Genomic DNA, 26,934 nt, shown 5'->3' on the forward strand with positions numbered 1-26,934 from the left:
TGACGGGAACCGCTGTTACCACTGTGGCAAGGTCGTTGGCTTTTCCTTCTGATTAGTTTTAACTTGTTGAATATTTTCTCGCTAAGAAGCCAGAAACCCGACCAGCTGCCGCTTTCTCGAGCCGCTGAGCTCACCTGCACAGTCCTGTTGGCGAGGCTGCCCACCAGGTCCTCGACCTCCTCCAGAATGCGGCCCTCCATGCTGATCTTGCCGAAGCCAAAATCCCGCAGGTGGCGCAGCGTGAAGCGCCGTTGCTGCACCCAGAAAGGCCCGTCCGTGAAGAACACACCTGCCACACACCCAGCGCTGGTTTAACGTTTTTCTTTTCTTTTCTTTTTTTTCTTTATTGTATTTCAATGCCCCATCTGGGGATGCTGGCAGCAGCATATGCGCTGCTCTTCAGCCGAAAGACAGAGAACAAACAATAGAAGATAGTTAAAAATATACAAAGGAGAGAATATGGTGAACATACACTCCTGGAAATGGAAAAAAGAACACATTGACACCGGTGTGTCAGACCCACCATACTTGCTCCGGACACGGCGAGAGGGCTGTACAAGCAATGATCACACGCACGGCACAGCGGACACACCAGGAACCGCGGTGTTGGCCGTCGAATGGCGCTAGCTGCGCAGAATTTGTGCACCGCCGCCGTCAGTGTCAGCCAGTTTGCCGTGGCATACGGAGCTCCATCGCAGTCTTTAACACTGGTAGCATGCCGCGACAGCGTGGACGTGAACCGTATGTGCAGTTGACGGACTTTGAGCGAGGGCGTATAGTGGGAATGCGGGAGGCCGGGTGGACGTACCGCCGAATTGCTCAACACGTGGGGCGTGAGGTCTCCACAGTACATCGATGTTGTCGCCAGTGGTCGGCGGAAGGTGCACGTGCCCGTCGACCTGGGACCGGACCGCAGCGACGCACGGATGCACGCCAAGACCGTAGGATCCTACCGCACCGCCACTTCCCAGCAAATTAGGGACACTGTTGCTCCTGGGGTATCGGCGAGGACCATTCGCAACCGTCTCCATGAAGCTGGGCTACGGTCCCGCACACCGTTAGGCCGTCTTCCGCTCACGCCCCAACATCGTGCAGCCCGCCTCCAGTGGTGTCGCGACAGGCGTGAATGGAGGGACGAATGGAGACGTGTCGTCTTCAGCGATGAGAGTCGCTTCTGCCTTGGTGCCAATGATGGTCGTATGCGTGTTTGGCGCCGTGCAGGTGAGCGCCACAGTCAGGACTGCATACGACCGAGGCACACAGGGCCAACACCCGGCATCATGGTGTGGGGAGCGATCTCCTACACTGGCCGTACACCACTGGTGATCGTCGAGGGGACACTGAATAGTGCACGGTACATCCAAACCGTCATCGAACCCATCGTTCTACCATTCCTAGACCGGCAAGGGAACTTGCTGTTCCAACAGGACAATGCACGTCCGCATGTATCCCGTGCCACCCAACGTGCTCTAGAAGGTGTAAGTCAACTATCCTGGCCAGCAAGATCTCCGGATCTGTCCCCCATTGAGCATGTTTGGGACTGGATGAAGCGTCGTCTCACGCGGTCTGCACGTCCAGCACGAACGCTGGTCCAACTGAGGCGCCAGGTGGAAATGGCATGGCAAGCCGTTCCACAGGACTACATCCAGCATCTCTACGATCGTCTCCATGGGAGAATAGCAGCCTGCATTGCTGCGAAAGGTGGATATACACTGTACTAGTGCCGACATTGTGCATGCTCTGTTGCCTGTGTCTATGTGCCTGTGGTTCTGTCAGTGTGATCATGTGATGTATCTGACCCCAGGAATGTGTCAATAAAGTTTCCCCTTCCTGGGACAATGAATTCATGGTGTTCTTATTTCAATTTCCAGGAGTGTAGATATAAAAAAGGGGGAACATCATGGAAGCCAATAGACAAAAAAAGGGGCGACTGTAAAATGGAGATAAAACCGTAAAAAAGTAGCGCACACATAAAACCACACACTGCGACAATTAAAAGAACACAAGGCACAGTATGAATGGAGCATAAAAGTACCGATGGATGGCGTAGCACATAACAAACACTGACAGCGAACCTCAAGGCAGAACACAATTAAAATCACACCTCTTGACGCATGGGAGAAACAGCACTAAACAAAACACTGATGCACACTGACGATGATCAATACAGAGGATCTGCCAGGCGTTAGGAGATGAGGGAGACCTGAAGAAGGGAGGGAGGGGAAGAGATGGGGGAGATGAGCGGGGTGCGCGCTGAAGAGGGCCAGGGAGGGAGGGATGTGGGAAGGAAAGAGGCAAGAATGGGGTGCAGGGTCTCAGGGGGGAGGGGGGGGGAAGGAGGAAAATCCGCTCTGGGAGAAGGAGGGGAGAGGAAAAAGGGGACCCTGGGGACAGTGGGGGGGAACAAGGCCAGGTTATAGTTGGAAGGAAGGGTAGATGTCACGGCGAAGTTCATCATCTGGGAGGGGGAGGCGCTGGAAATTGCCCTGATGAAGGAGGGTGTGGAGGTGGAGAGAGGGAGGGATACAGCAATAGAGGCGCGGCAACAGGGGGGGAGTGGAGAGGAAGGAGGAAACCAGAGGGTGGGGAGGGGGGGATGAAGCCTGCGGACAATGTAAAGGATGCGGAGATGTTAGAGGAACAGGAGGAGGTGGGGGAAGGGATCACATCAAACAGGAGTCGTGTGGGGGAAGGAAGGTGGATACGGAAGGCAAGTCGGAGTGCATGGCCTTCAAGGATTTGGAGGGCCTTGTAAAAGCGGGTAGGTGCAGAGATCCAGGCATTGCTGGCACAACAGAGGATAGGACGGATGAGGGATTTGTAGGTGTGGAGGATGGTAGAAGGATGCAATCCCCATGTCCGGCCAGACAGGAGTTTCAGAAGGCGGAGGCGGAAATGGGCTTTCTCTGGATGGTTTGGAGATGAGGGGTCCACGTGAGGTGTTGGTCGAGGGTGAGGCCAAGGTATCTCAGGGAGGGGGTGAGCTGGATGGGACGACTCAGTTTAACGCTTTAAACACTCCTATCTTATCCTCTTCGATTGCATAAGTAACTGTCGATTTTCTAGCAAATTTAAAGAATGATTACACAATTGTCAAGCATGTTAGAGGCGCATAATTATACCATATACAATATAGACTAAAAAATATGCTTGCTTGTACAGGGAGGTCCACTGATAGTGACCGGGCCAAATATCTCACGAAATAAGCACCAAACGAAAAAACTACAAAGAACGAAACTCGTCTAGCTTGAAGGAGGAAACCAGATGGCGCTGTGGTTGGCCCACTAGAAGGCGCTGCCATAGGTCAAACGGATATCAACTGCGTTTTTTTAAATAGGAACCCCCATTTTTATTACATATTCGTGTAGTACGTAAAGAAATATGAATGTTTTAGTTGGACCACTTTTTTCGCTTTGTGATAGATGGCGCTGTAATAGTCACAAATGTATAAGTACGTGGTATCACGTAACATTCCGCCAGTGCGGACGGTATTTGCTTCGTGATACATTACCCGTGTTAAAATCGACCATTTACCAATTGCGGAAAAGGTCGATATCGTGTTGATGTATGGCTATTGTGACCAAAATGCCCAACGGCCGTGTGCTATGTATGCTGCTCGGTATCCTGGACGACATCATCCAAGTGTCCGGACCGTTCGCCGGATAGTTACGTTATTTAAGGAAACAGGAAGTGTTCAGCCACATGTGAAACGTCAACCACGACCTGCAACAAATGATGATGACCAAGTAGGTGTTTTAGCTTCTGTCGCGGCTAATCCGCACATCATTAGGAGACAAACTGCGCGAGAATCGGGAATCTTAAAAACGTCGGTGTTGAGAATGCTACATCAACATCGATTTCGCCCGTACTACATTTCTATGCACCAGGAATTCCATGGCGACGACTTTGAACGTCGTGTACAGTTTTGCCACTGGGCACAAGAGAAATTACGGAACGATGACAGATTTTTTGCACGCGTTCTATTTAGCGACGAAACGTCATTTTCCAACAGCGATAACGTAAACCGGCATAATATGCACTATTGGGCAACGGAAAATCCACGATGGCTGCGACAAGTGGAACATCAGCGACCTTGGCGGGTTAATGTACGGTGCGGCAATATGGGAGGAAGGATAATTGGCCCCCATTTTATCGATGGCAATCTAAATGGTGCAATGTATACTGATTTCCTACGTAATGTTCTAACGTTGTTATTACAAGATGTTTCACTGCATGACAGAATGGCGATGTACTTCCAACATGATGGATGTCCGGCACATAGCTCGCGTGCGGTTGAAGCGGTATTGAATAGCATATTTCATGACAGGTAGCTCGGTCGTCGAAGCACCATACCATGGCCCGCACGTTCACCGGATCTGACGTCCCCGGATTTCTTTCTGTGAGGGAAAGTTGAAGGATATTTGCTATCGTGATCCACCGACAACGCCTGACAACATGCGTCAGCGCATTCTCAATGCATGTGCGAACATTATGGAAGGCGAACTACTCGCTGTTGAGAGAAATGTCGTTACACGTATTGCCAAATGCATTGAGGTTGACAGACATCATTTTGAGCATTTATTGCATTAATGTGGTATTTACAGGTAATCACGTTGTAACAGCATGCGTTCTCAGAAATGATAAGTTCACAGTTAAATGTATCACATTGGAACAACCGAAATAAAATGTTCAAACTTACCTACGTTCTGTATTTTAATTACAAAAACCTACCTGTTACCAACTGTTCGTCTAAAATTGTGAGCTATATGTTTGTGACTATTACAGCGCCATATATCACAAAGCTAAAAAAGTGGTCCAACTAAAACATTTATATTTCTTTACGTACAACACGAATATGTAATAAAAATGGGGGTTCCTATTTAAAAAAAAAACGCAGTTGATGTCCGTTTGACCTATGGCAGCGCCATCTAGCGGGCCAACCATAACGCCATCTGGTTTTCCCCTTCAAGCTAGACAAGTTTCGTTCTTTGTAGTTCCTTCGTTTGACGCTTATTTCGTGAAATATTTGGCCCGGTCACGACCAATGGATCACCCTGTATATGCACTGGTGTCCAAAAACAAAGCAACAAAGTGCTATTTGTCCGTCCTGTATCTAATTCACGATATAATCGTACAAACTCTCAACCAGATGACTGTACGATAGTGTTCTGCACGGAAAATGGCATTCTGGTCAACGGACAACCATGCCAATGATGACGTCAGGACTCCTATGAAACGAGGTGTTTGCCTGGTAGCCTCACATCCACAATCGCTGAGTACACAGTCACAGACAGTGTAGTATAGCACTGACCTAGTAGATACTGTCGGAAGTTCCATGCAACTTTTCGCGGATGATGCTGTAGCATACAGAGAAGTTGCAGGATTAGAAAATTTCAGCGAAATGCAGGAAGATCTGCAGCGGACAGGCACTTGGTGCAGGGAGTGGTAACTGACCGTTAACATGGACAAAAGTAATGTATAGCGAATACATAGAAAGAAGGATCCTTTATTGTATGATTATATGATAGCGGAACAAACACTGGTAGCAGTTACTTCTGTAAAATATCTGGGAGTATGCGTGCGGAACGATTAGAAGTGGAATGATCATATAAAATTGATTGTTGGTAAGGCGGGTGCCAGGTTGAGATTCATTGGGGGAGTCCTTAGAAAATGTAGTCTATCAACAAAGGAGGTGGCTTACAAAACACTCGTTCGACCTGTACTTGAGTATTGCTCATCAGTGTGGGATCCGTACCGGGACGGGTTGACAGAGGAGATAGAGAAGATCGAAAGAAGAGCGGCGCGTTTCGTCACAGGGTTATTTGGTAAGCGTGATAGCGTTACGGAGATGTTTAACAAACTCAAGTGGCAGACTCTGCAAGAGAGGCGCTCTGCATCGCGGTGTAGGTTTCGAGAGGGTGCGTTTTTGGATGAGGTATCGAATAAAGTGCTTCCCCCTACTTGTACCTCCCGAGGAGATCACGAATGTAAAATTAGAGAGATTCGAGTGCGTACGGAGGCTTTCCGGCAGTCGTCCTTCCCGCGAACCATACCCGACTGGAACAGGAAAGGGAGGCAATGACAGTGGCACGTAAAGTGCCCTCCGCCACACACCGTTGGATGGCTTGCGGAGTATAAATGTAGATGTAGATGTAGAGAAGATGGCTACCAGTCTCTCTACGGTGGAGGGCCAAACTGGAAATGAGCTTTTGGCCTTTGGCATCACTGGCCGGGAGGCCCCTTACGGGGCAGGTCCGGCCGCCTTGGTGCAGGTCTTATTACATTCGACGCCACACTCGGCGACCTGCGCGCCGGATGGGGATGAAATGATGATGAAGACAACACAACACCCAGTTACTGAGCGGAACTGGGAATCGAACCCGGGCCCCTTAGGACGGCATTCCGTCACGCTGACCATTCCGCTATCGAGGCGGGCGGAGGGCCATAGAAAGATAGGATGCAGGACAGTAGCAAACTGATTTGGCGCTACGGCTTAATGTGAATGGTTCTGTTGTTCATCGGATGTGGCGACAGTGGATAGAGACGGTAACTTTATTGTGAAGACCAGGACAGGGCTGACCATGTGTGACTTCAGAAGACAGGACCATTACTTGACTGTGTGGGCACAACAACACCGCCTTACTACAGCACGACAGCTGGCATGTGAGCTCGCAGCATCCACTGGACGTGCTGTAGCGAAGCAAACGGTGTACAGAAGGCTTCGGCAGAGTGGCCTTTATTCTCGGAGACCTGCTGCATGTCTATCTCTGACGCGTCTTCACAGAAGGGAACGTCTAGAGTGAAGTAATCAACATGACACCTGGACGTTCGAATAGTCGGCCAATGTTGTTTTCACAGATGAGTCTGAGTTAGTCTGGAGAATGAGTCTAGGTGGATTCGTATCTGGCGGGAAAGTGGAACACAGTTTCGGGACCCAGATATTGTGGATAGAGACCGATATCGAGGAGGACCCCTAATGGTGTGGGCGGGGATTGTGTTGACCTCTTCATGAAATTGTACGTAGGTGAATCTGCAAGGTTTAATTGCTGTCAGGTACCGTGACAAGACCTTGGGACCTCATTTGTGGTTGTTGCGATGTGCTGTGAGCACAGACTTCGTACTGGTGGAAGACAATGCTCGATCTGATAGGGCACGGTTGGCTGATGTTTTCTTGGAAATGGAAGATACTGCACGCATGGCGTGGCCAGTTCGCTCTCACAATTTGAATCCAACAGAGCATATCTGGGAAACGCTAGGGAGACGGCTTGCATCACGTCAGCATCCACCAGGCACTTCTCATGACTTGGGAGCGGCTCTGCGGGAAGAAAGGGCGTTATTACCTGAAAACGAGATTGATGTCATCATTGCCAGCCGCAGTGGCCGGGTGGTTCTAGGCGCTTCAGTCCAGAAGAGCGCGACTGCTACGATCGCAGGTCTGAATCCTGCCTCGGGCGTTGATGTGTGTGATGTCCTTAGGTTAGTTAGGTTTAAGTAGTTCTAAGTTCTAGGGGACTGATGGAAGTAGTGGGGCCTTGGTAGGTCGCTGTAGGGAGCTGGCACCACATCTGCACACACAGGTCACATAATTCCCGTAAATTCCGGGAAGGGGACCGTGAGTTCTGACGCAACGTTCCAGACGAGTTCGATAGGGTTCAGACCTGGCGAGCTGAGGACCAGCACATCAACTGGGACTGGTCACTGTGTTCCTCGAACCACTCCATCACACTCCTGGACTTGTGATATGGCGCATGATCCTGCTGAAAAATGCCACTGCTGTCAGGAAACAAAATCGCCATGAAGGGGTGACCGTGGTCTGCAAGCAGTTTACGATACTCGTTAGCTGTAATAGTGCCTTGCACGAGCTCCAATGGATGCCCACGTGAATTTTACCCAGAGCATAATGAAGCCGCAGCCAGCTTGGTTCCGTCCCGCAGTACAGGCGTCAAGGAGCTGTTCCCCTGGAAGACTACAGATTCGGGTCCTCCCATCGGCATGATCAAGAAGGTATCGGGATTCATTAGACCATCCAACGTTCTGTCACTGCGCCAACGTCCAGTGCCGATGGTCACGTGCCCATTTCAGCTGTAGTTGCAGATGTCGTGGTGTTAACATTGGCACATACAGGGTGTCCAGAAAATGGCTCCCTGATTTGAAAATTAAATATCTCCAAAACAAAGATCGATAGAGGAATGCAGTAAACGGTATGTTTATTGTGAAAGCTGTAAGAAGTTTATACAGCAGTTTGAAATAATAGTTACAAAAGCTGCTAATAGATGGCGCTGTACGCTGTACAGCTCATATCAGCATACATAAGTGAAATAATCGTATGAAAACAATCTTTGCAAACAATCACATCACAATGTTTTCAGAATGTTCACCATTGGCACTACAGAGGTGGCGCAAACGAAGAATGAAATTCGCCATCACATTTCGTAGTGTCTCAACCGAAATGGATTCACATGCCACAGAGATCGCCGATTCAAGCTCGTCCAGCGTGGCGGGATGCTTCGGGTAGACCATGTCTTTCACTGTGGCCCACAAAATAAAGTCACGGGGAGTCAAATCCGGTGAATATGGAGGCCAATCCATGCCTGCACCAGTAAATTTGGGATATTCCAAAACAATGATTCGATTCCCGAAGTATTCCGCAAGAAAACGAAACACTTGTTCGGTCCGATGTGGTCGGGCTCCATCTTGCATAAACCATTCAGTACCTGGTCGATCCTCTAACGCTTGCTGTGTGGCGACAAATTGTTCCAAAATTGCAACGTAACGTGCACCAGTGACCATTTCTTGATTGAAAAAAGGGCCAATAATGCCTCTGCTGCATACTGCAGCCCACACAGTAACTTTAGGAGACTACAGGGGTTTCGCTTCACACCAATATGGCTTTTCGGAACCCCAAAATCGCCAGTTCTGCTTATTCACGTATCCATTCAGGTGGAAGTGTGCTTCATCTGTAAACCAGATGCAGCCAACATCAAATCCTTCACTATCAATCATTGTGAGCATCTGATTAGCAAAGGCAACCCTTTGTTGCACAGTTCGCACGGGTATGGCCTGGTGCGTTTGAATTTTGAATGGAAACATGTGTAGGCTCTTTCCCAGTATTTTCTGCGTGCTGGAACGCTTCAAACCAGTCTCAGATGCAATTCTACGGACGGATGACATTGGATTTCGCTGAATAATTCCAGAAACTGTGGCGATATTTTCAGGCGTAACTGCGGTTTGCTTGCGGCCAACTTGCCCCACTAGATCATCAGTTACGCTGCCTGTTCGTTGAAATTTTGCGAAGAGCGTACGAATGGTTTTCGCATCGGGTCCTTTTGGAACATTAAATCGTGCTTGAAAACTTCGCCTTGTTGCCGTAGGACTCTCTTCTAACCTGTGGTGCTCTAGCACCAGAAAAACGCGTTGTTCAATGGAGTACATGGTTTTAATCTCTTCCTTCGGTACGCTAACCTCATTTCACGTTTCAATAGTGGAACTGATCGTTCTGGGCTTCGGATCACTATTTATACTAGGCATTACGTATGGCGATTACAGCGCCATCTGTTAGCAGCTTTTGTAACTATTATTTCAAACTGCTGTATAAACTTCTTACAGCTTTCACAATAAACATACCGTTTACTGCATTCTTCTATCCATCTTTGTTTTCGAGATATTTACTTTCGAAATCAGGGAGTCCTTTTCTGGACACCCTGTACGTGGGTCTCGGCTGCGGAGGCCCATTGTTAGTAGTGTTCGGTGCACTGTGTGTTCAGACACACTTGTATTCTTCACAGTATTAACGTCTGATTCTAGTTTCGCCACAGTTCGCCGCCTGTCCTGTTTTCTCACTCTGCACAGCCTACGACGAGCGACATCTGTAATGAGGCGGGCGCCCAACCCCACTACTTCTGGACGTGGTTTCACATGGGTTTCGCTCCCGGTTGAAGACACTCACCACAGCACTTCTCAAATAACCGACATGTCGTGCAGTTTCTAAAACGCTCGTGCCGAGTCTCCGGGCTATTGCAATCTGCCCTGAGTCAAACTTAGATAGATCATGCACCTTCCCCATTCCACACACGGACAGCACACTCACTGATACTACACGCACCGTGCGTACGTCTGACTAGCAGTCATTCTTCGCCAGGTGACGCTGCTATCGCCTGGATGGGATTATATCGATAGTAGTTCGGTGGTCATAATGTGATATAATTATTATTAGTGTCTTACGAAATTATGACAATAGTAATGACTCTTGAAAATAATTCAGTTTCGTCACTGAAACAAAATCGAATCGCTTTTATTCCTCAGAAAATTTCATTTTAGAGCTCAGGGGTTATTACACCCAGGTTGGGAGCCACTGTTTTAAAAGAATAAATATTTATTAACAAAACAAAAAGTCAGTTACAATCGTCTTGGATGAATATCCACACCACTATATACAACAGGAATGTCTCTCCTATGACGTTGTCTATGCCTGAACTGCGAACCCCAGCAGCAGCGTGAAGATCTGTCGAGTTACTGGTCCGGTACTGCTGGCGTGTGTTGGCTGACGTGCTGCTGGTGGAGACCAGGACGAATTGGCCGGGTCTGCTGGCGTGGAGCGCTGAGACGAAACTATTGGCACTGGCCTAAATAGTCGGGAGCGGATCGATATTCGCGTGGCGCCGCGACAGCACGCGACCTGTCGTAGCAAAATAGTGCACAGCTGACAGTGCTCTCTGCTGTGCAGGTGCGCCGACTGTCGGCGAGGTTGGCGCTCCAAGACGCTGTGGAGGCAATGTGTAACCCCGTGGTAAACAGCCCAGGTCGTGCAAGAAAATACACTGAAGAGCCAAAGAAATTGGGATGCCTGCCTAATATCGTGTAGGGCCCCCGCGACCACGCAGAAGTGCCGCAACACGACGTGGCATGGACTCGACTAATGCCTGAAGTACTGCTGGAGGGAACTGACACCATGAATCCTGTTTAAAATCAGAAGAGTGTTCCTGGAGCCACTCTGCAGCAATTCTGAACGTGTGGGATGTCGCACTGTCCTGCTGGAATTGATCAAGTCTGTCGAAATATACAATGGACATGAATGGATGCAGGTGATCAGACACGATGCTTACGTACGTGTGACCTTCTAGAGTCGTATCTAGACGTTTCAGGGACCTCATAACACTCCCAGTCACACGATCCACCAGGATGAACAGTCCGCTGCTGACATGCAGGGTCCATGGATTCATGAGACTGTCTCCATACCTGTACACGTCCATCCTCCCGATACAATTTGAAACAAGACTCGTGCGATCAGGCAACAGTCATCAACAGTCCAATGTCGGTGTTGACAGGCCCAGGGGAGGTGTGAATCTGTGTGACGTGCACTCATCAAGGGTATACGAGTGGGCCTTCAGCTCCGAAAGGCCATATGTATGATCTTTCGTTGAATGGTTTTCACGCGGGCACTTGCTGATGGCCGAGCATTAAAATCTGCAGCAGTTTGCGGAAGGGTTGCACTTATGTCACGTTCAACGATTGTTTTCGGTCGCCGTTGATCCCGTTCTTGCAGTATCTGTTACCGGCCGCAGCGATGTCGGAGATTTGATGTTTTACTGGATTCCTGATATTCACAGTACACTTGTGAAATAGTCGTACGCGAAAATCCTCACATCATCGTTACCTCAGAGATGCTGTGTCCCATCGCTCGTGTGCTGGCTATAATACCACGTTCAGACTCACTTAAATCTTGTTAACCGGCCATTGTAACAGCAGTAACCCATCTAACAACTGCGCCAGACACTTGTTGTCTTATATAGGCTTTGCCGCCCGCAGCGCAGTATTCTACCTTTTTACATATCGCTGCATTTGAATACGCATGCCTATATGAGTTTCTTTGGCGCTTCAGTGTATCTCGGTGTTGATGAAAACTGTTTACGCACGTCCTGCTGGTGGGGCTGCTGCCCGCACGGTCTGCCTGGTTTGTGGAGGAAACGACAACCAGGCGTGTACAAAACAACAGGGTTACATTGGACAGTGATTGTCTCGTTCAGAAATCGCATTTGAGTGTTGGATATTAATGAGATCGTATTACGCATCATGTAAGTAGAAGAAAGAATTATCATTGGATTTCGACAGCAGCAGGATCGTGGCCTGTCATGAGTGCAGCTAAACATTTCGTGATACTGTGTCTCGCATTAGGCAGGATCGTCTGATTGTCGTGTGTAAACGGAACCGATGGATTCAGCGACCCCATTCCCAATGCCACGCAGGATATCACGGCTCCACACGACTAGTGCCTGAGAAGAGATACTGTTGGCACAGTACTGCAGGACTACACAGACCCGAGATTTACCTTGAGCCAGGAGGTAGGTTTGTTTCCAGCATGACAAGTATCCACACTGACAGTGCGACTATTGTATCTACCCTGTAGTCGATTCCTCCACACCCCAGGCAGGCCATATGGGCAGCTGCCTACCCAGGAGGACGTGTACGAATGGCTCCCACTACAACAAAGCTACAGGGTGTTTCAAAAATGACCGGTATATTTGAAACGGCAATAAAAACTAAACGAGCAGCGATAGAAATACACCGTTTGTTGCAATATGCTTGGGACAACAGTACATTTTCAGGCAGACAAACTTTCGAAATTACAGTAGTTACAAGTTTCAAGAACAGATGGCGCTGCAAGTGATGTGAACGATATAGAAGACAACGCAGTCTGTGGGTGCGCCATTCTGTACGTCGTCTTTCTGCTGTAAGCGTGTGCTGTTCACAACGTGCAAGTGTGCTGTAGACAACATGGTTTATTCCTTAGAACAGAGGATTTTTCTGGTGTTGGAATTCCACCGCCTAGAACACAGTGTTGTTGCAACAAGACGAAGTTTTCAACGGAGGTTTAATGTAACCAAAGGACCGAAAAGTGATACAATAAAGGATCTGTTTGAAAAATTTCAACGGACGGGGAACGTGACGGGTGAACGTGCTGGAAAGGTAGGGCGACCGCGTACGGCAACCACAGAGGGCAACGCGCAGCTAGTGCAGCAGGTGATCCAACAGCGGCCTCGGGTTTCCGTTCGCCGTGTTGCAGCTGCGGTCCAAATGACGCCAACGTCCACGTATCGTCTCATGCGCCAGAGTTTACACCTCTATCCATACAAAATTCAAACGCGGCAACCCCTCAGCGCCGCTACCATTGCTGCACGAGAGACATTCGCTAACGATATAGTGCACAGGATTGATGACGGCGATATGCATGTGGGCAGCATTTGGTTTACTGACGAAGCTTATTTTTACCTGGACGGCTTCGTCAATAAACAGAACTGGCGCATATGGGGAACCGAAAAGCCCCACGTTGCAGTCCCATCGTCCCTGCATCCTCAAAAAGAACTGGTCTGGGCCGCCATTTCTTCCAAAGGATCATTGGCCCATTTTTCAGATCCGAAACGATTACTGCATCACGCTATCTGGACATTCTTCGTGAATTTGTGGCGGTACAAACTGCCTTAGACGACACGGCGAACACCTCATGGTTTATGCAAGATGGTGCCCGGCCACATCGCACGGCCGACGTCTTTAATTTCCTGAATGAATATTTCGATGATCGTGTGATTGCTTTGGGCTGTCCGAAACATACAGGAGGCGGCGTGGATTGGCCTCCCTATTCGCCAGACATGAACCCCTGTGACTTCTTTCTGTGGGGACACGTGAAAGACCAGGTGTACCGTCAGAATCCAGAAACAATTGAACAGCTGAAGCAGTACATCTCATCTGCATGTGAAGCCATTCCGCCAGACACGTTGTCAAAGGTTTCGGGTAATTTCATTCAGAGACTACGCCATATTATTGCTACGCATGGTGGATATGTGGAAAATATCGTACTATAGAGTTTCCCAGACCGCAGCGCCATCTGTTGTTGAAAATTGTAACTACTGTAATTTCGAAAGTTTGTCTGCCTGAAAATGTACTGTTGTCCCAAGCATATTGCAACAAACGGTGTATTTCTATCGCTGCTCGTTTAGTTTTTATTGCCGTTTCAAATATACCGGTCATTTTTGAAACACCCTGTATGTTCCTTATATTGCCTGGGCTGTTTATCACGGAATTACATGTCGCCTCTATAGTGTCTGGGGACACCATCTTCGACGACAGGCAGTGCACCTGTTCATACAGTGAAGGCTTTCACGACCGGATGTTTCAGCTGCTGAGAATTTTAGCAGGTCGTATAGCCATGGTCCATGGAACTCTTCAATCCCTGACGTTTTGTCCAAGGCTATGAAGATGTCCAACGTAGCCTTGGACGAAACGTCAGGGATTGAAGAGTTCCATGGACCACGGCTATACAACCCGCAAAAAGTCTCAGCAGCAGTGCAACTGTTGCAGCAGAGAGCGCTATCGGCAGGGTACTATATTCCTGCGCCAGGTCACGTGCCCTCGCAGCGCCACGCCAATATCCATCGACTCCCATCTATTTTGGCCACTGTCAGACCATGTGAAGTATGTTGTGCCCTACATCGGCAATACCAGCAGTTCCGTCTGGTTGTATCAGCAGCTCAGTTCCAGAGTTAGGAGTTGGCAGTACCAGCAGTTTCGCCTGACAAGGGGACCTTATGGTCTTGGAAATGCATTTCGGGATGAGACATTGCACGTTAGTAGTATACCTCAAGGGTGTCCACCCACAAAATTTGTGAAGCGCACTACCCACAAGATTCTGAGAAAAACGGCTCTAAACTTTTATGCGCAACTCATACACCGGGCAATTTATACGCCACAGCAGCACAGAGTCCAGGCGGGCTATTCAGGTTCGACTGTACCTCCTAGTAACTTCTTATTGTTTGAAAAATTATAACAACATTTAAATAAAGTTAATGATCTAAAACATTACCAATTAATCATAAGCAATACTGTTTCATTTATGAAGTGACAGCTAATTAACGCTTCAAGCCCGGAGCACCAGTCCAGTTCGTCCTGTTCTTCTCCAGCAGCACGTCAGCCGTCGTACACCGGCACAGGTCTTCACACCGTCGCCTACCACGGCCCTGAGATTCCTCGTGTAGGCACAATACAGACAACGTCACAGCAGAGACACTTCTGTAGTACGTAGTTGTGTAGATACTCATCCAAGGGCACTATAACTGAGTTTTGGTTTTGTTTCTGAAGTTATTCTTTTGAAAATGTCTTGATCACTCCTCAGTATGAGGATACTTCGGCGACGACACGTGGACACCATGACAGTCAATGCGGCGACCATCGCGACAGGAGAGTGTGGTGTGCTGATAGTGGTGCATCCAGCAACAACAAAACTGGACGCAGGAGTGGCGCCACACCATCTTTTCAGATGAGTCCTGGTTCGTCATACAGCCTCACAATGGGTGCATCCGAGTGTGGAAGTTTGAGGAAAAACCAACATTATCACTTTGCATTCATCATTGTCATAGGCCCACAGCATCTGGCCACTCCGTACGCAAACCTATCACAAATTTGGACAACAGCTATAACATTTTTGAGATGTTAAAGCCGGTGGCTGTGCCCTGCTTTCGAGATCTTCTGACGTTACCTTTCAACAAAATAACACAATACCGGATGCTGTCCGTGCTGTCCTGATCTACGAGTATCTTGATACATGGGGTGTTCAACTGTTGCCCTGGCTATCATGTTGCCCAGATCTCTCACGCGCTGAAAATATCTGATAGTGGCTTGCTGAGAGAGTACTACACCACCACTCACCCGTCACTACCTGTGATGAACTCTGGAATACACTTGAAGCAGTATGGAATGATGTACACGTACCTGTCATCCATGCCCAGTTCGACTCATCGCCCAGCTGGATAGCTGTTGTTCCGACAGAGCTGGCAGCTTTATGTACTGAACATCCTGTATACATCCAAGTCACATACAAATGTAATCGTAGAATACTGTATACGCACTATAAATAAACTTTCATTATTTGCTCTCCTTCCTGGTGAGCAATGTAGACGTTCACCTGCATAACTAAGTGGTGAGCGTGCCTGATTGCTACACGGAGGACGTGCATTCACTTCGTGGTAGTGCAAGGATATTTATTTGGTGAGAGGACTGCAACTGGGCTCACATAGCCATGTGATGCAAACTGGGGAGTTTCTTGAATGAGAAGTAGCAACTGCGAGGTCTGAAAAATTGGCAATGGCTGTGAGAGCTCTGTGCCGACCCCATGCCACTTCGTACCATATCTGAATAACACCATGGCCGAGATTGGCAGGGCTGCCAGTCGGTACTGAATGGCCCATCAGAAATGTGGAGACAGCTCATTAATTAGGGTAGATGTAGAAATAGAAACAATAACAACACAAACATAGATCTGTGTGAGAAGATGGGGCGCACCTAGTCTCTTGTTGAAGGTGCGCTCGCGGAAGAACTTGTTGTCGGGCCGCCCCTGCAGGTCGTCGTTCTTGAGGGCCTCGAAGACTGCATCAGGCCTGCAGACAGCGACGCCCAGCCGGGTGCCCATCACGAGCCCCACAACGGGGCCATACGTTTCGCGCCACTCCTCCATCTTCAGGTCCGGCCTTGCTTGAGGTACAGACAGTGCGCTGCCCACCACTGGGAAGCAAGGAGGCCCTGTGAACACGCAGTGTCTCTTGTCATTTCCACAATTCGTCTCACTGGCAAGAAATATAGATGTAAGGAAGAGTTTGGTAACCGTAAACAGCAGGTAATCAGACGCAATGGGGTAATTTCCGAGAATGATTGCCTATCGAAGTTGCGGTGTCCAAACGACACATATCGAACGTGCGATCGTAAATAGATCATGCGACTCTGGTGGCGGGCGTTGTGATCAGTTATTTATGATCGTCATTTTTATCTGTTCCCCGTCGTTCCCTTAGTTGCTCTAAATTACATACCTCCGCGAATTATTTGTGAATTGCTAGGGAATCCCAGACGATGTATGTGGTTAGTGAGTGGGATGTCTAGTGCTCTTGACGTTTCTTCGGCGGATTCTCTCACACGGAAAAATCTAATTCCATGTTTATCCAGCGTAGAAAACTGTTCGACATTTTGTCGCAAATATGGAGTATTACTGGACGAGGAAAGAAGGGACCGTGGCGGTGCGAAGTGTGTAAAACTTAGTAAGAACAGTTTGGATGCTGAAATACCGTTTACAATTTCATTGCGGACAGTGCGGAAAACGAACGAGTATCAGGAAGAATACATGGTTCAACTCTTCCAAATTATCCACCCAGACCACCGTAATGGCCTTTCACATGATTCCAACACCGACGACGAGTAAGGTAAGTCGTCTCCTTTGCAATTAAAAGTATTTTTGTAACGCACTTATTTTGTCGTTGCTGTAGCGACCACCATAAACATACTCATAACGCCCGCCACCAGAGTCGCATGATCGATTTACGATCGCACGTTCGTTATGTATCGTTTCGACCCCGCCACTTCGATAGGCAATCATTCTTGGAAATTAGCCGCAATGGAACTATATTCTCCTGGAGATATATGAACCTCAACTTTATCTTCCATAAGGATAGAAGCTGAAGCACTGAATTAAAATTTGTGCTTCTGCTGGGACTTTAACTCAGGTCTACCGCCTACTCGGCAGATGTGAATTGAAGTGTGTGAGGAAGGCCGTTGGACTAGTGTAGGCTATGCAAGTACCGTACCCACAGCGCTACGGTGTTTTAGAGATTAGCACATCTGCCTAGTAATCAGGAGACCCGGTTTCAAGAGCTGTGGCAAAAATTTTAATTAATTACTTCAGCTTCTGTCTTTACCGAAGGTAATCGGGTGCGTTCAACATGAGGTAAAGATGACGACTTCTGACTGCTGCTGCCCCTTGCTGATCCCTGTTAAGTCTGGGCAGAGGAATGGGTGGTGATGAGGCAAGTAATACATGCTAGTTTCTCGTTATTTTGAGCAGACAAAATAAGAAGGTAAATTTACAGTTATTACTGAATATTTTATGAAAACCTGTATTTCTTTCCATCACTGCATGGGTATACTTTCTAAATGCAACAGTTTAGCATTCATAATCTAATCACATTAGCTTGTAATGGCAGAGTAGGGTAATGGTGCTCTGAGACAATCTGTGCACCTTCGTCAAAAAGAAACCATTAGACGCTGAAATAGTGAAATAAGTACGGGAATGAAAAGAAACAACGAACTCGATTGAAGAACAGGAATTTGAAAGTGTACGAGGGTAATCTACTGGGCAGGCAAAAAAGAAGAAATAGGAACCAAGAAGTAAGGGGGAACGCCAGTGTCATCAGAGCTAATGGATGTAGCCGTCATTTGTGATGATTACAGTGGCGATACTACGGTAATGTTACGTTTGTTGCACTACCTATTCGTAGTAAAGAAATTAATCTGTTACGTCACATACACGTGGACAAATATTTTATACTAGAACTGACATGTGATTACATTTTCACGCAATTTGGGTGCTAGATCCTGAGAAATCAGTACCCAGAACAACCACCTCTGGCCGTAATAACGGCCTTGATACGCCTGGGAATTGAGTCAAACAGAGCTTGGATGGCGTGTACAGGTACAGCTGCCCATACAGCTTCAACACGATACCACAGTTCATCAAGAGTAGTGACTGGCGTATTGTGACGAGCCAGTTGCTCGGCCACCATTGACCAGACGTTTTCAATTGGTGAGACATCTGGAGAATGTGCTGGCCAGGGCAGCAGTCGAACATTTTCTGTACCCAGAAAGGCCCGTACAGGACCTGCAATATGCGGTCGTGCATTATCCTGCTGAAATGTAGGGTTTCGCAGGGATCGAATGAAGGGTATAGCCACGGGTCGTAACACATCTGAAATGTAACGTCCACTGTTCAAAGTACCATCAATGCGAACAAGAGGTGACCGAGACGTGTAACCAATGGCACCCCATACCATCACGCCAGGTGAAACGCCAGTATGGCGATGACGAATACACGCTTCCAATGTGAGTTCACTGCGATGTCGCCAAACACGGATGCGACCACCATGTTTTGCCATTCGTGCATCCAGGTTCGTCGTTCAGTACACCATCGCAATCGCTCCTGTCTGTGATGCAGCGTCAAGGGTAACCGCAGCCATGATCTGCGAGCTGATAGTCCATGCTGCTGCAAACGTCGTCTAACTGTTCGTGCAGATGGTTGTTGCCCTGCAGACGTCTCCATCTGTTACAGCCACGCGGATAAGATGCCTGTCATCTCGACTGCCAGTGATACGAGGCCGTTGTGATCGAGCACGGCGTTCCGTATTAACCTCCTGAAACCACCGATTCCATGTTCTGCTAATAGGCATTGGATCTCGACCAACGCGAGCAGCAATTTCGCGATACGATAGACCGCAGTGGCGATAGGCTACGATCCGACCTTTATCAAAGACGGAAACGTTATGGTACGCATTTCTCCTCCTTACACGAGGCATCACAGCAACGTTTCACCAAGCAACGCCGGTCAACTGCTGTTTGTGTATGAGAAATGGGTTGGCAACTTTCCTCATGTCAGCACGTTGTAGGTGTCGCCACCGGCGCCAACCTTGTGTGAATGCTCTGAAAAGCTAAGGATTTGCATATCACTGCATCTTCTTCCTGTCGGTTAAATTTCGCGTCTGTAGCACGTCATCTTCGTGGTGTAGCAACTTTAATGGCCAGTAGTGTAGTCGCGAACAGCTGTGGTCCAGTGACATGGCGTATTGTTATCCATGAAAACTCCATCGTTGTTTCGGAACATGAAATCCATAAATGGCTGCAAATGGCCCCCAAGTAGGCGATGGATCAGAGGACTTAGTCCATTCCAAGTAAACACAGTCTGCACCATTATGGAGCCACCACCAACTAGCACAGTGCTTTGTTGGCAACTTGGGCCCACGGCTTCATGAGGTCTGCGCCAAACTCGACCCATCCTGTCAGCTCTTACCAACGGAAATCGGGGCTCACCTGACCAGGCCACGATTTTCCAGTCGTCTAGGATCCAACCGGTATGGTCACCAACCCAGCAGAGGTGTTGCAGGCGATGTCGTGCTGTTGGCAAAGGCTCTCGCGCTGGCCGTCTGCTGCCGCAGCCCATTACCAGCAAATTTCGGCGCACTGTCCTGACGGGTACGTTCATCGTACGTCGCACATTGGTTTCTGTGGTTATTTCGTGCATTGTTGCTTGTCTGTTAGCACTGACAACTCTACGCAGACACTGCTGCTCTCTGACGGTAAGTGAAGGCCGTCGGCCATTGCGTTATCCGTGATGAGAGGTAATGCCTGAAATTTGGTATTCTCGGTACATTCTTGACACTCTGGATCTGAGAATATTAAATTCTCTAACGATTTCTGAAACTGAATGTCCCACCGGACTACCTCCAACTACCATTCTGCGTTCAGAATCTGTTGATTCCCGTCGTGGGGCCATAATCATGTCAGACACCCATTCACATGAATCACTTGAGTACATATGACAGCTACGTCAATGCACTGTCCCTTTATACCTCGTGTGCGTGATACTCCGCCATCTCTATGTGTTTCTATCCCTGTCGCATGACTTTTGTCACCTCAGTGTATGGCGAGACGTAGGTGAATACAAAGAACTGTGGTACAGATGTGTTCGGCGCTCTATTTGAAATCATTCTGCATGTGCTGGAGGAGGCACACTCCAAGACTAAATCCGTGATGACTGGTCATCCAAGAAATAAACATTCTAAAAATTACAAGTTATATCGCTTATATTCAGTCGTCTTTTTGCGACCCTAATAAAAGTCTTTGTTAGACCATGCACTTTCCGCTTTATTTGTAAGCATGTTCACTGTAACAATGTCATTACATATTTTATTAAATTATTGTTATTACTCGAGTTTTTTTGTTTTTACTTCATTCCTGACGTTCTTCTAAATATAGATGTTTATTTTAATACACTGCACAACACTGACATAGAATTATGATCGTTTTCATTTTGTGTAGATCCACTAACGCATCCTGTACATCATTTTGATGTTGTAGGATGCGATCCCATTGCGTATAACTCGGCAGAAGGATCCATTATTATGAGGGTGAGTCAAATAAAAACCTTAAATATTTTTTAAACATTATTTAATGTGCAGAAGTGGTACAAAGCTGTATCACTTTTCAACATAATTTCCCCCACGCTCAATGCAAGTCTTCCCGCGCTTACAAAGTGCATAAATCCCTTTAGAAAAAATTCTTTTGGTAGTCCGCGCAACCACTCATGCACCGCGTGGCGTACCTCTTCATCAGAACGGAACTTCTTTCCTCCCATTGCGTCTTTGAGTGGTCCAAACATATGAAAATCACTTGGGGCAAGGTCTGGTGAGTATGGTGGATGAGGAAGACACTCAAAATGCAGGTCTGTGTTTGATGCAACTGTTGTACAGGCAGTGTGGGGCCTTGCATTGTCATTTTGCAAAAGGACACCTGCTGACAGCAATCCACGTCGCTTTGATTTGATTGCAGGCCGCAGATGATTTTTAGGAGATCTGTGTATGATGCACTGGTGACAGCGGTCTCTCTAGGCATGTAATGCTCCAAAATTATGGCTTTTACGTCCCAAAAGAGAGTCAGCATAACCTTCCCTGCTGATGGTTCTGTTCGAAACTTCTTAGGTTTTGGTGATGAGGAATGGCGCCATTCCTTGCTCGCTTTCTTCATTTGCGGTTGGTGGAAGTGAACCCAGGTTTCGTCCCCAGTAACGATTCTTGCAAGGAAGCCATCACCTTCTCGTTTCGCCGGCCGAAGTGGCCGTGCGGTTAAAGGCGCTGCAGTCTGGAACCGCAAGACTGCTACGGTCGCAGGTTCGAATCCTGCATCGGGCATGGATGTTTGTGATGTCCTTAGGTTAGTTAGGTTTAACTAGTTCTAAGTTCTAGGGGACTAATGACCTCAGCAGTTGAGTCCCATAGTGCTCAGAGCCATTTGAACCATCTTCTCGTTCAAAGCGCCGAAGAAGCTATTCACAAGCATCAACACGTCGTCCTCTCATTTCAGGAGTCAGCTGCGTGGCACCCATCTTGCAGACACTTCGTGAAACTGGAGCACATCATGCACAATGTTGTGTGTCGACCCGTGACTAATCTGTAAACATGCTGCAATGTCATTCAGTGTCACTCGGCGGTTTTCCTTCACTATGACTTCAACTGCTGCAATGTTCTGTGGAGTCACAACTCGTTGTGCCTGACCTGGACGAGGAGCATCTTCCACTGGAGTCACACCATTTGCGAACTTCCTACTCCATTTGTAGACTTGCTGTTGTGACAAACATGCGTCATCGTACTGAATCTTCATTCGTCGATGAATTTCAATAGGTTTCACACCTTCACTGCGCAAAAACCGAATAACAGAACGATGTTCTTCCCTTGTTCAAGTCGCAAGTGGGGTGGCCATCTTTATACTGATACTGCGACGGCATGAGTGCATCTGCACTATGCTGCCACCTACATGCCATTCGCACGCTGTTTGTAGCACGCTTACCAACTTACAGGATATTTCGATTTGTTATTACAAATACAAGGTTTTCACTTGACTCACCCTCGTATATCTTTAGTATCTGCAGAAGGCGTGACAACGCCGCTCGTTCTGTTGGGCTGCACCTGTTGACTGGCATTGCCCGGTATGTAGTCAGAAAACTCGACGATGCGTCGTTGTGGGAAGAAGCAGGCACGGACTTTTCATTTGGATCTTGAACGTACGCACAAGGTGATCCGTCTCAGATTAAGAAGCCGACTGAAACGAGTCAGTAGTCAGGTTCTGAATTCCACTGCGGATGCAAAAGTCTGCAAACTCCCGCAGCATAAATTGTATACCGTTATAAGGCACAAGTACCCTCAATGGCAAAAGTAACCTACATCACGGGAACGGTGGCAGTCAATGATGTGCACGACTGCTTGGCTACGAACAGGGAAATTCGATAACGCATTGACCACCAACAGCCACATGCTGCTCAGAAATGGACCGACAAAATCGACGTGCATTCTGTTCCCCAGGGTGCTCGGGGACCAGCAAGCAAAGAACTGTTGCAGGGATGAGCCCTGGATCTGTACACAAGGCCTGCATCAGATCGATCATGATCGATCGGTGTGCAGTACATGTGATGTCAAACTCCAGTGTGACGCTTGCCTTGGAACGAGGGCAAAATAAGAAAACCAACGGCTTGTCGTAAGTGATGAGAAGCAACCTCACCCCTTACAGGAAGACATGAATATAACCCAGAAAGTAATAGCTAATGTTCCTTTTCCACCTGTGAGTAGTTCTGAAGTGTAATGGAAAGTGTCTTCAGTGGATAAGCAATGGCCTTTTCAGTGCCGTCCGGGTTGCGATGGGACCAGATGGCATCAGTGCCATACTAGGAGGCATCAAAGGGTAGGTTAAACGTTTACTTGGTGTAAAGAAGACAGGCAGGGGATGGAGCACAAACACTGCTTGTGAGACTGAAAAGCCAGCTGACAATCTGCAGACGAAACAAACCTAACGCACTTTTGGCGAAGCTGGTTAAGAGGCTGCAGACGTGTGACTGAGCGGGATCTCCTTCAGATTCTTGGTTACTGGTAGGTTGACAGTGACCTTGATGTGATCTTCCGTGGGGTCGAGACCATCTTTACTAAGCACATGACCCAAAATTGTACCTTCATAGAGAAAAAGTTTACTTTTCCATCTTGCAACGGAGGTCATTCTCGAGGACGCGCTGGAAAACAGAGTGAAGGTTCTGCAAATGTTGCTCCCTAATAGGGCCCGTAACTTAGATGCCATCAAGGTAACTGATGTAACAGGAAATGTCTTAAACTGCTCCAAGTATTGCAGGTAAATTTCTGATGCAGATAAGATTCCAAAAGGCAATCGATTAAATTGGTAAAGCCCAAAGGGGGTATTGAGGAGCAGAAAGGTGCAAGAAATTGCATCCAATGGTAATGCAAGTAAGCATCGTGCAAGTCAATGCAGGAAAAATACTGACTGTCCGACAACTTTCTGGTACCGCGCGCCGCGGAATTTGAATCCGCGCCGTACGGCATGGACGTCGAAGACCCCTAGAGGTCTCTGCACCATCACGCCGTTAGCCGTGGCGGCGCGCGCCTCCTGGCCCACACTTAGTGTGAGGGCGCCACAGTGGTACACGTGGTCCCAGCGGCCAATAGCGGCGCCCCCGATCATGTATTTAAACGCCTGCCTCTCGCTCAGCAAGACAGTCTAATCTTGCGTACGTCTCTGGACATATCGCCTCGCCTTAGACAGCGTATTTACTTTCTTGTTCTGTGTACAAGTGGACGTGATTGTCTAGTTAGATTTTCTTGTGACTCGTTTCGATCTCCTTGTTGTTCGTAAGGTCCTCTGTCGGTCATGTCCGTCCTCTCCCGTTTGTGTTGTTGTTCGCGGGCCGCTCCGTGGGTCCCGCCGCGCTTTCCGTCACGTCAACCCCGCGACCGTTCCGGTTGCAGTTACAACAAACTTCACCAACAACTCCACCTGCCACAGAATGGAACAGGAATCCACGACACACTGAGCATTGACTGCCTGTTTAGAACGGCCACGTAGGTGCACAGCGGCATCGAACTTCTGAATCACAACCGAAGAGGTGGCGCACTGGCTCCACGAAACAGGAGAAACGACACCCTGATCTTGCCAACGTTGCAACTCGGCCTTTACCTTGTTCCCCAGGACGAAGGAAATGTTGTGGGGACGACAAAATTTCGGGATCGCCAACGCCTCATAATAAACAGGTGCCTCGATATTTTCTGGCCAGCCCAAGGTATTTCCGAACAATGGGCTGTAGGACCGCAGTAAGGAGCCCAAATGGTGAAAAGGAACGGATTGAAACAATAAATGCGCTTCTTCAATACCGTGAAAACCGAAAACAGGGAAGGCACTGAGCCGGAAGATATTTTGCAACAACGGCGAATGGACCAGTAACACTGCAAGTTGCCATTTAACATTCATCTGATGTGCAGACATGGACAATCGCCCTAGCAAGAACGCGAACTATTTACTGTAAGACACAATCTGATGGAGTGGCCGTTGCAACTCTGAGCACCCCAAGATCCTGTACGAATCCAAATTAATGAGGCAGATAGATGCTCCCGTGTCCACTTGAAATTCGACCGGCCGCACGTCCACAATCAACATTAGCAAAATACGCTGGGGCGATACTTACAGGCGTTAGAGGGTCCAGCAGTCCAGGGAAAACACCGTGGCGACTCACTCGCGGCTCAACACCTGCCAGAAGGAATTGCCAAATGTCCTGTCTGACAGCATACTCTACACATGGACTCGGCGAACATGTAACAAATGACAATCGCGGCAGGACCAGTTGCTCATCGAACAAGTGGAAGGAATACGCTGAGAACCCAAAAATCGCCGAGGGCGGAAATTACGACACTGGAAGCGAAGTGAACCCGCCGAGCACGGCACGGGCGAAGGCGGGCAGCGCCGAGACGCTGTTGCAACGGAATCGTCAACAGCGGCCACACAAGGTGACTAGGTGGGAGGCGAGGCAACCTGAAGTACCCCGTGAGGCACCAGGGCTGTTGACCATGCGCACCTAACTGCGCTACCTGCCAGTTATCAGGCAGAACGTCCTGAGCCGCCGCCGTAAGCTCACGCTATACTGCAATTTGGGCTACGTTGGCTAAAGAAGGGCCGGACTAAGTCAATTGCCGAGTCTGAACCTCGGAATCAGGATCTAACCGGACAATCACATCCCGAATTACCGAGTCTGAGTAAGAGATGGCACATTTGGGACACTCAAAACGATACTTGCTCCAGAGGCATGGCTAATCGGCGATCCAGGCCGTGTACGACTGCCGAGGGCGTTTGTGCTGCTGGTTAAACTGCAACTGTGGTGTTACTAGTTGGATCTGATGACCGAAATACTGAGTAAGCAACCGACAAAGCTCGTCAAAGGGAAGCTTTCTGAGCTCAGTGGAGGACTCCAATTTTTGAACAATTTAATATAAACATGCACTGCTGGACAACAACAAGGCGACCTTATCAACCAGAACGAACCGATGCAGATAATCCGCCCACCTGTCTGTAGACTCAACGAAACTGGCTAATGGCGTCGGGGGCGGAGAAGAAAACTGTCCCGCGACCTGGTGGGCCTCTGCACTAAAGTACTTTAGTACCTGCCGGTGAGGCAAGAGCGCGAAGCAAGTCCCCGTCCTGTGTTACCAGCGCCTGTTGTTACTTTTGCTGCTGCTGCTGCTCCTGCTACTCCTTCTGTAGGGGTAACCATTCCTGCCACCACTGCAGAAACGCCGGATCCATGGTAGGGGCAAAGTTAACACTATGAAAATGAGGTAAATGGGGCATAAGAAAATCCTTTAGCGCCACTTTAGTACCTGCAGGAGGCGTGACACTGCCGCTACTAAACACAGTTGGCAGGGGTACTTCACAGGCCGACGGACACGTAGTAACAACCGGGGAACGGAACCCCGTGAGTGGAACAAACTCGCCGTCTGAACTGAACTATGGGAAGCCAACACGTGACGTGACGTCCACTGACGGGGATACTAAAGTATCATTGCACGAGTGGAGGATAATCACTGGAAGCAGTCACATCGATAAAATATCTACGAGGCAGGGTACGGGGCGATTTAAAGTGGAATGACCAGGTAAGGAAGATGCCAGGCTGAGATTCATTGACAGAATGCTCAAGAAGAGTAATCCAGCCACAAAGAAGGCAGCTTAGAAAACACTCGTTACAGAGGATCCAAAGAAGAGCAGCACGTTTCGTTACAGGTTCATTTAGTAAGTGCGAAAGCGTCACGGAAATGCTCAGCCAACTCGAGTGGCAGACGCTGCAAACGGACGTTCTGCGCACGGTGTCGTTGCTTTCTTCTATGTCTACCTCACAAAAAGACAATGAAGGTTCGAGACATTCAAGCTCACTCGGAGACTTACCATCAATCGTTCTTCCCGCGAACCCTTCGTAACTGGAACAGGGAATGGAGGAAGTGACAGTGGTGCACAAAGCACCCTCCATCATGCACCGTT

General features: G+C 48.4%; 1 protein-coding gene across 1 annotated transcript in view; it reads right to left on the minus strand.

The window, feature by feature from the left end:
* Positions 1-26,934, minus strand: part of LOC126262605 (methyl farnesoate epoxidase-like) — a 159,900-nt gene that overhangs the window by 61,074 nt on the left and 71,892 nt on the right. The window contains exons 3-4 of the mRNA XM_049959356.1: positions 16,330-16,566; positions 135-289 (exon numbers count right to left, since the gene is read on the minus strand). Of these exons, the coding sequence (XP_049815313.1) occupies positions 135-289; positions 16,330-16,566 (392 nt within the window). The remainder of the gene's footprint in view (positions 1-134; positions 290-16,329; positions 16,567-26,934) is intronic.

The sequence above is a fragment of the Schistocerca nitens genome, chromosome 6 (genome assembly GCF_023898315.1).
Source record: "Schistocerca nitens isolate TAMUIC-IGC-003100 chromosome 6, iqSchNite1.1, whole genome shotgun sequence".
Lineage (NCBI taxonomy): Eukaryota > Metazoa > Arthropoda > Insecta > Orthoptera > Acrididae > Schistocerca > Schistocerca nitens.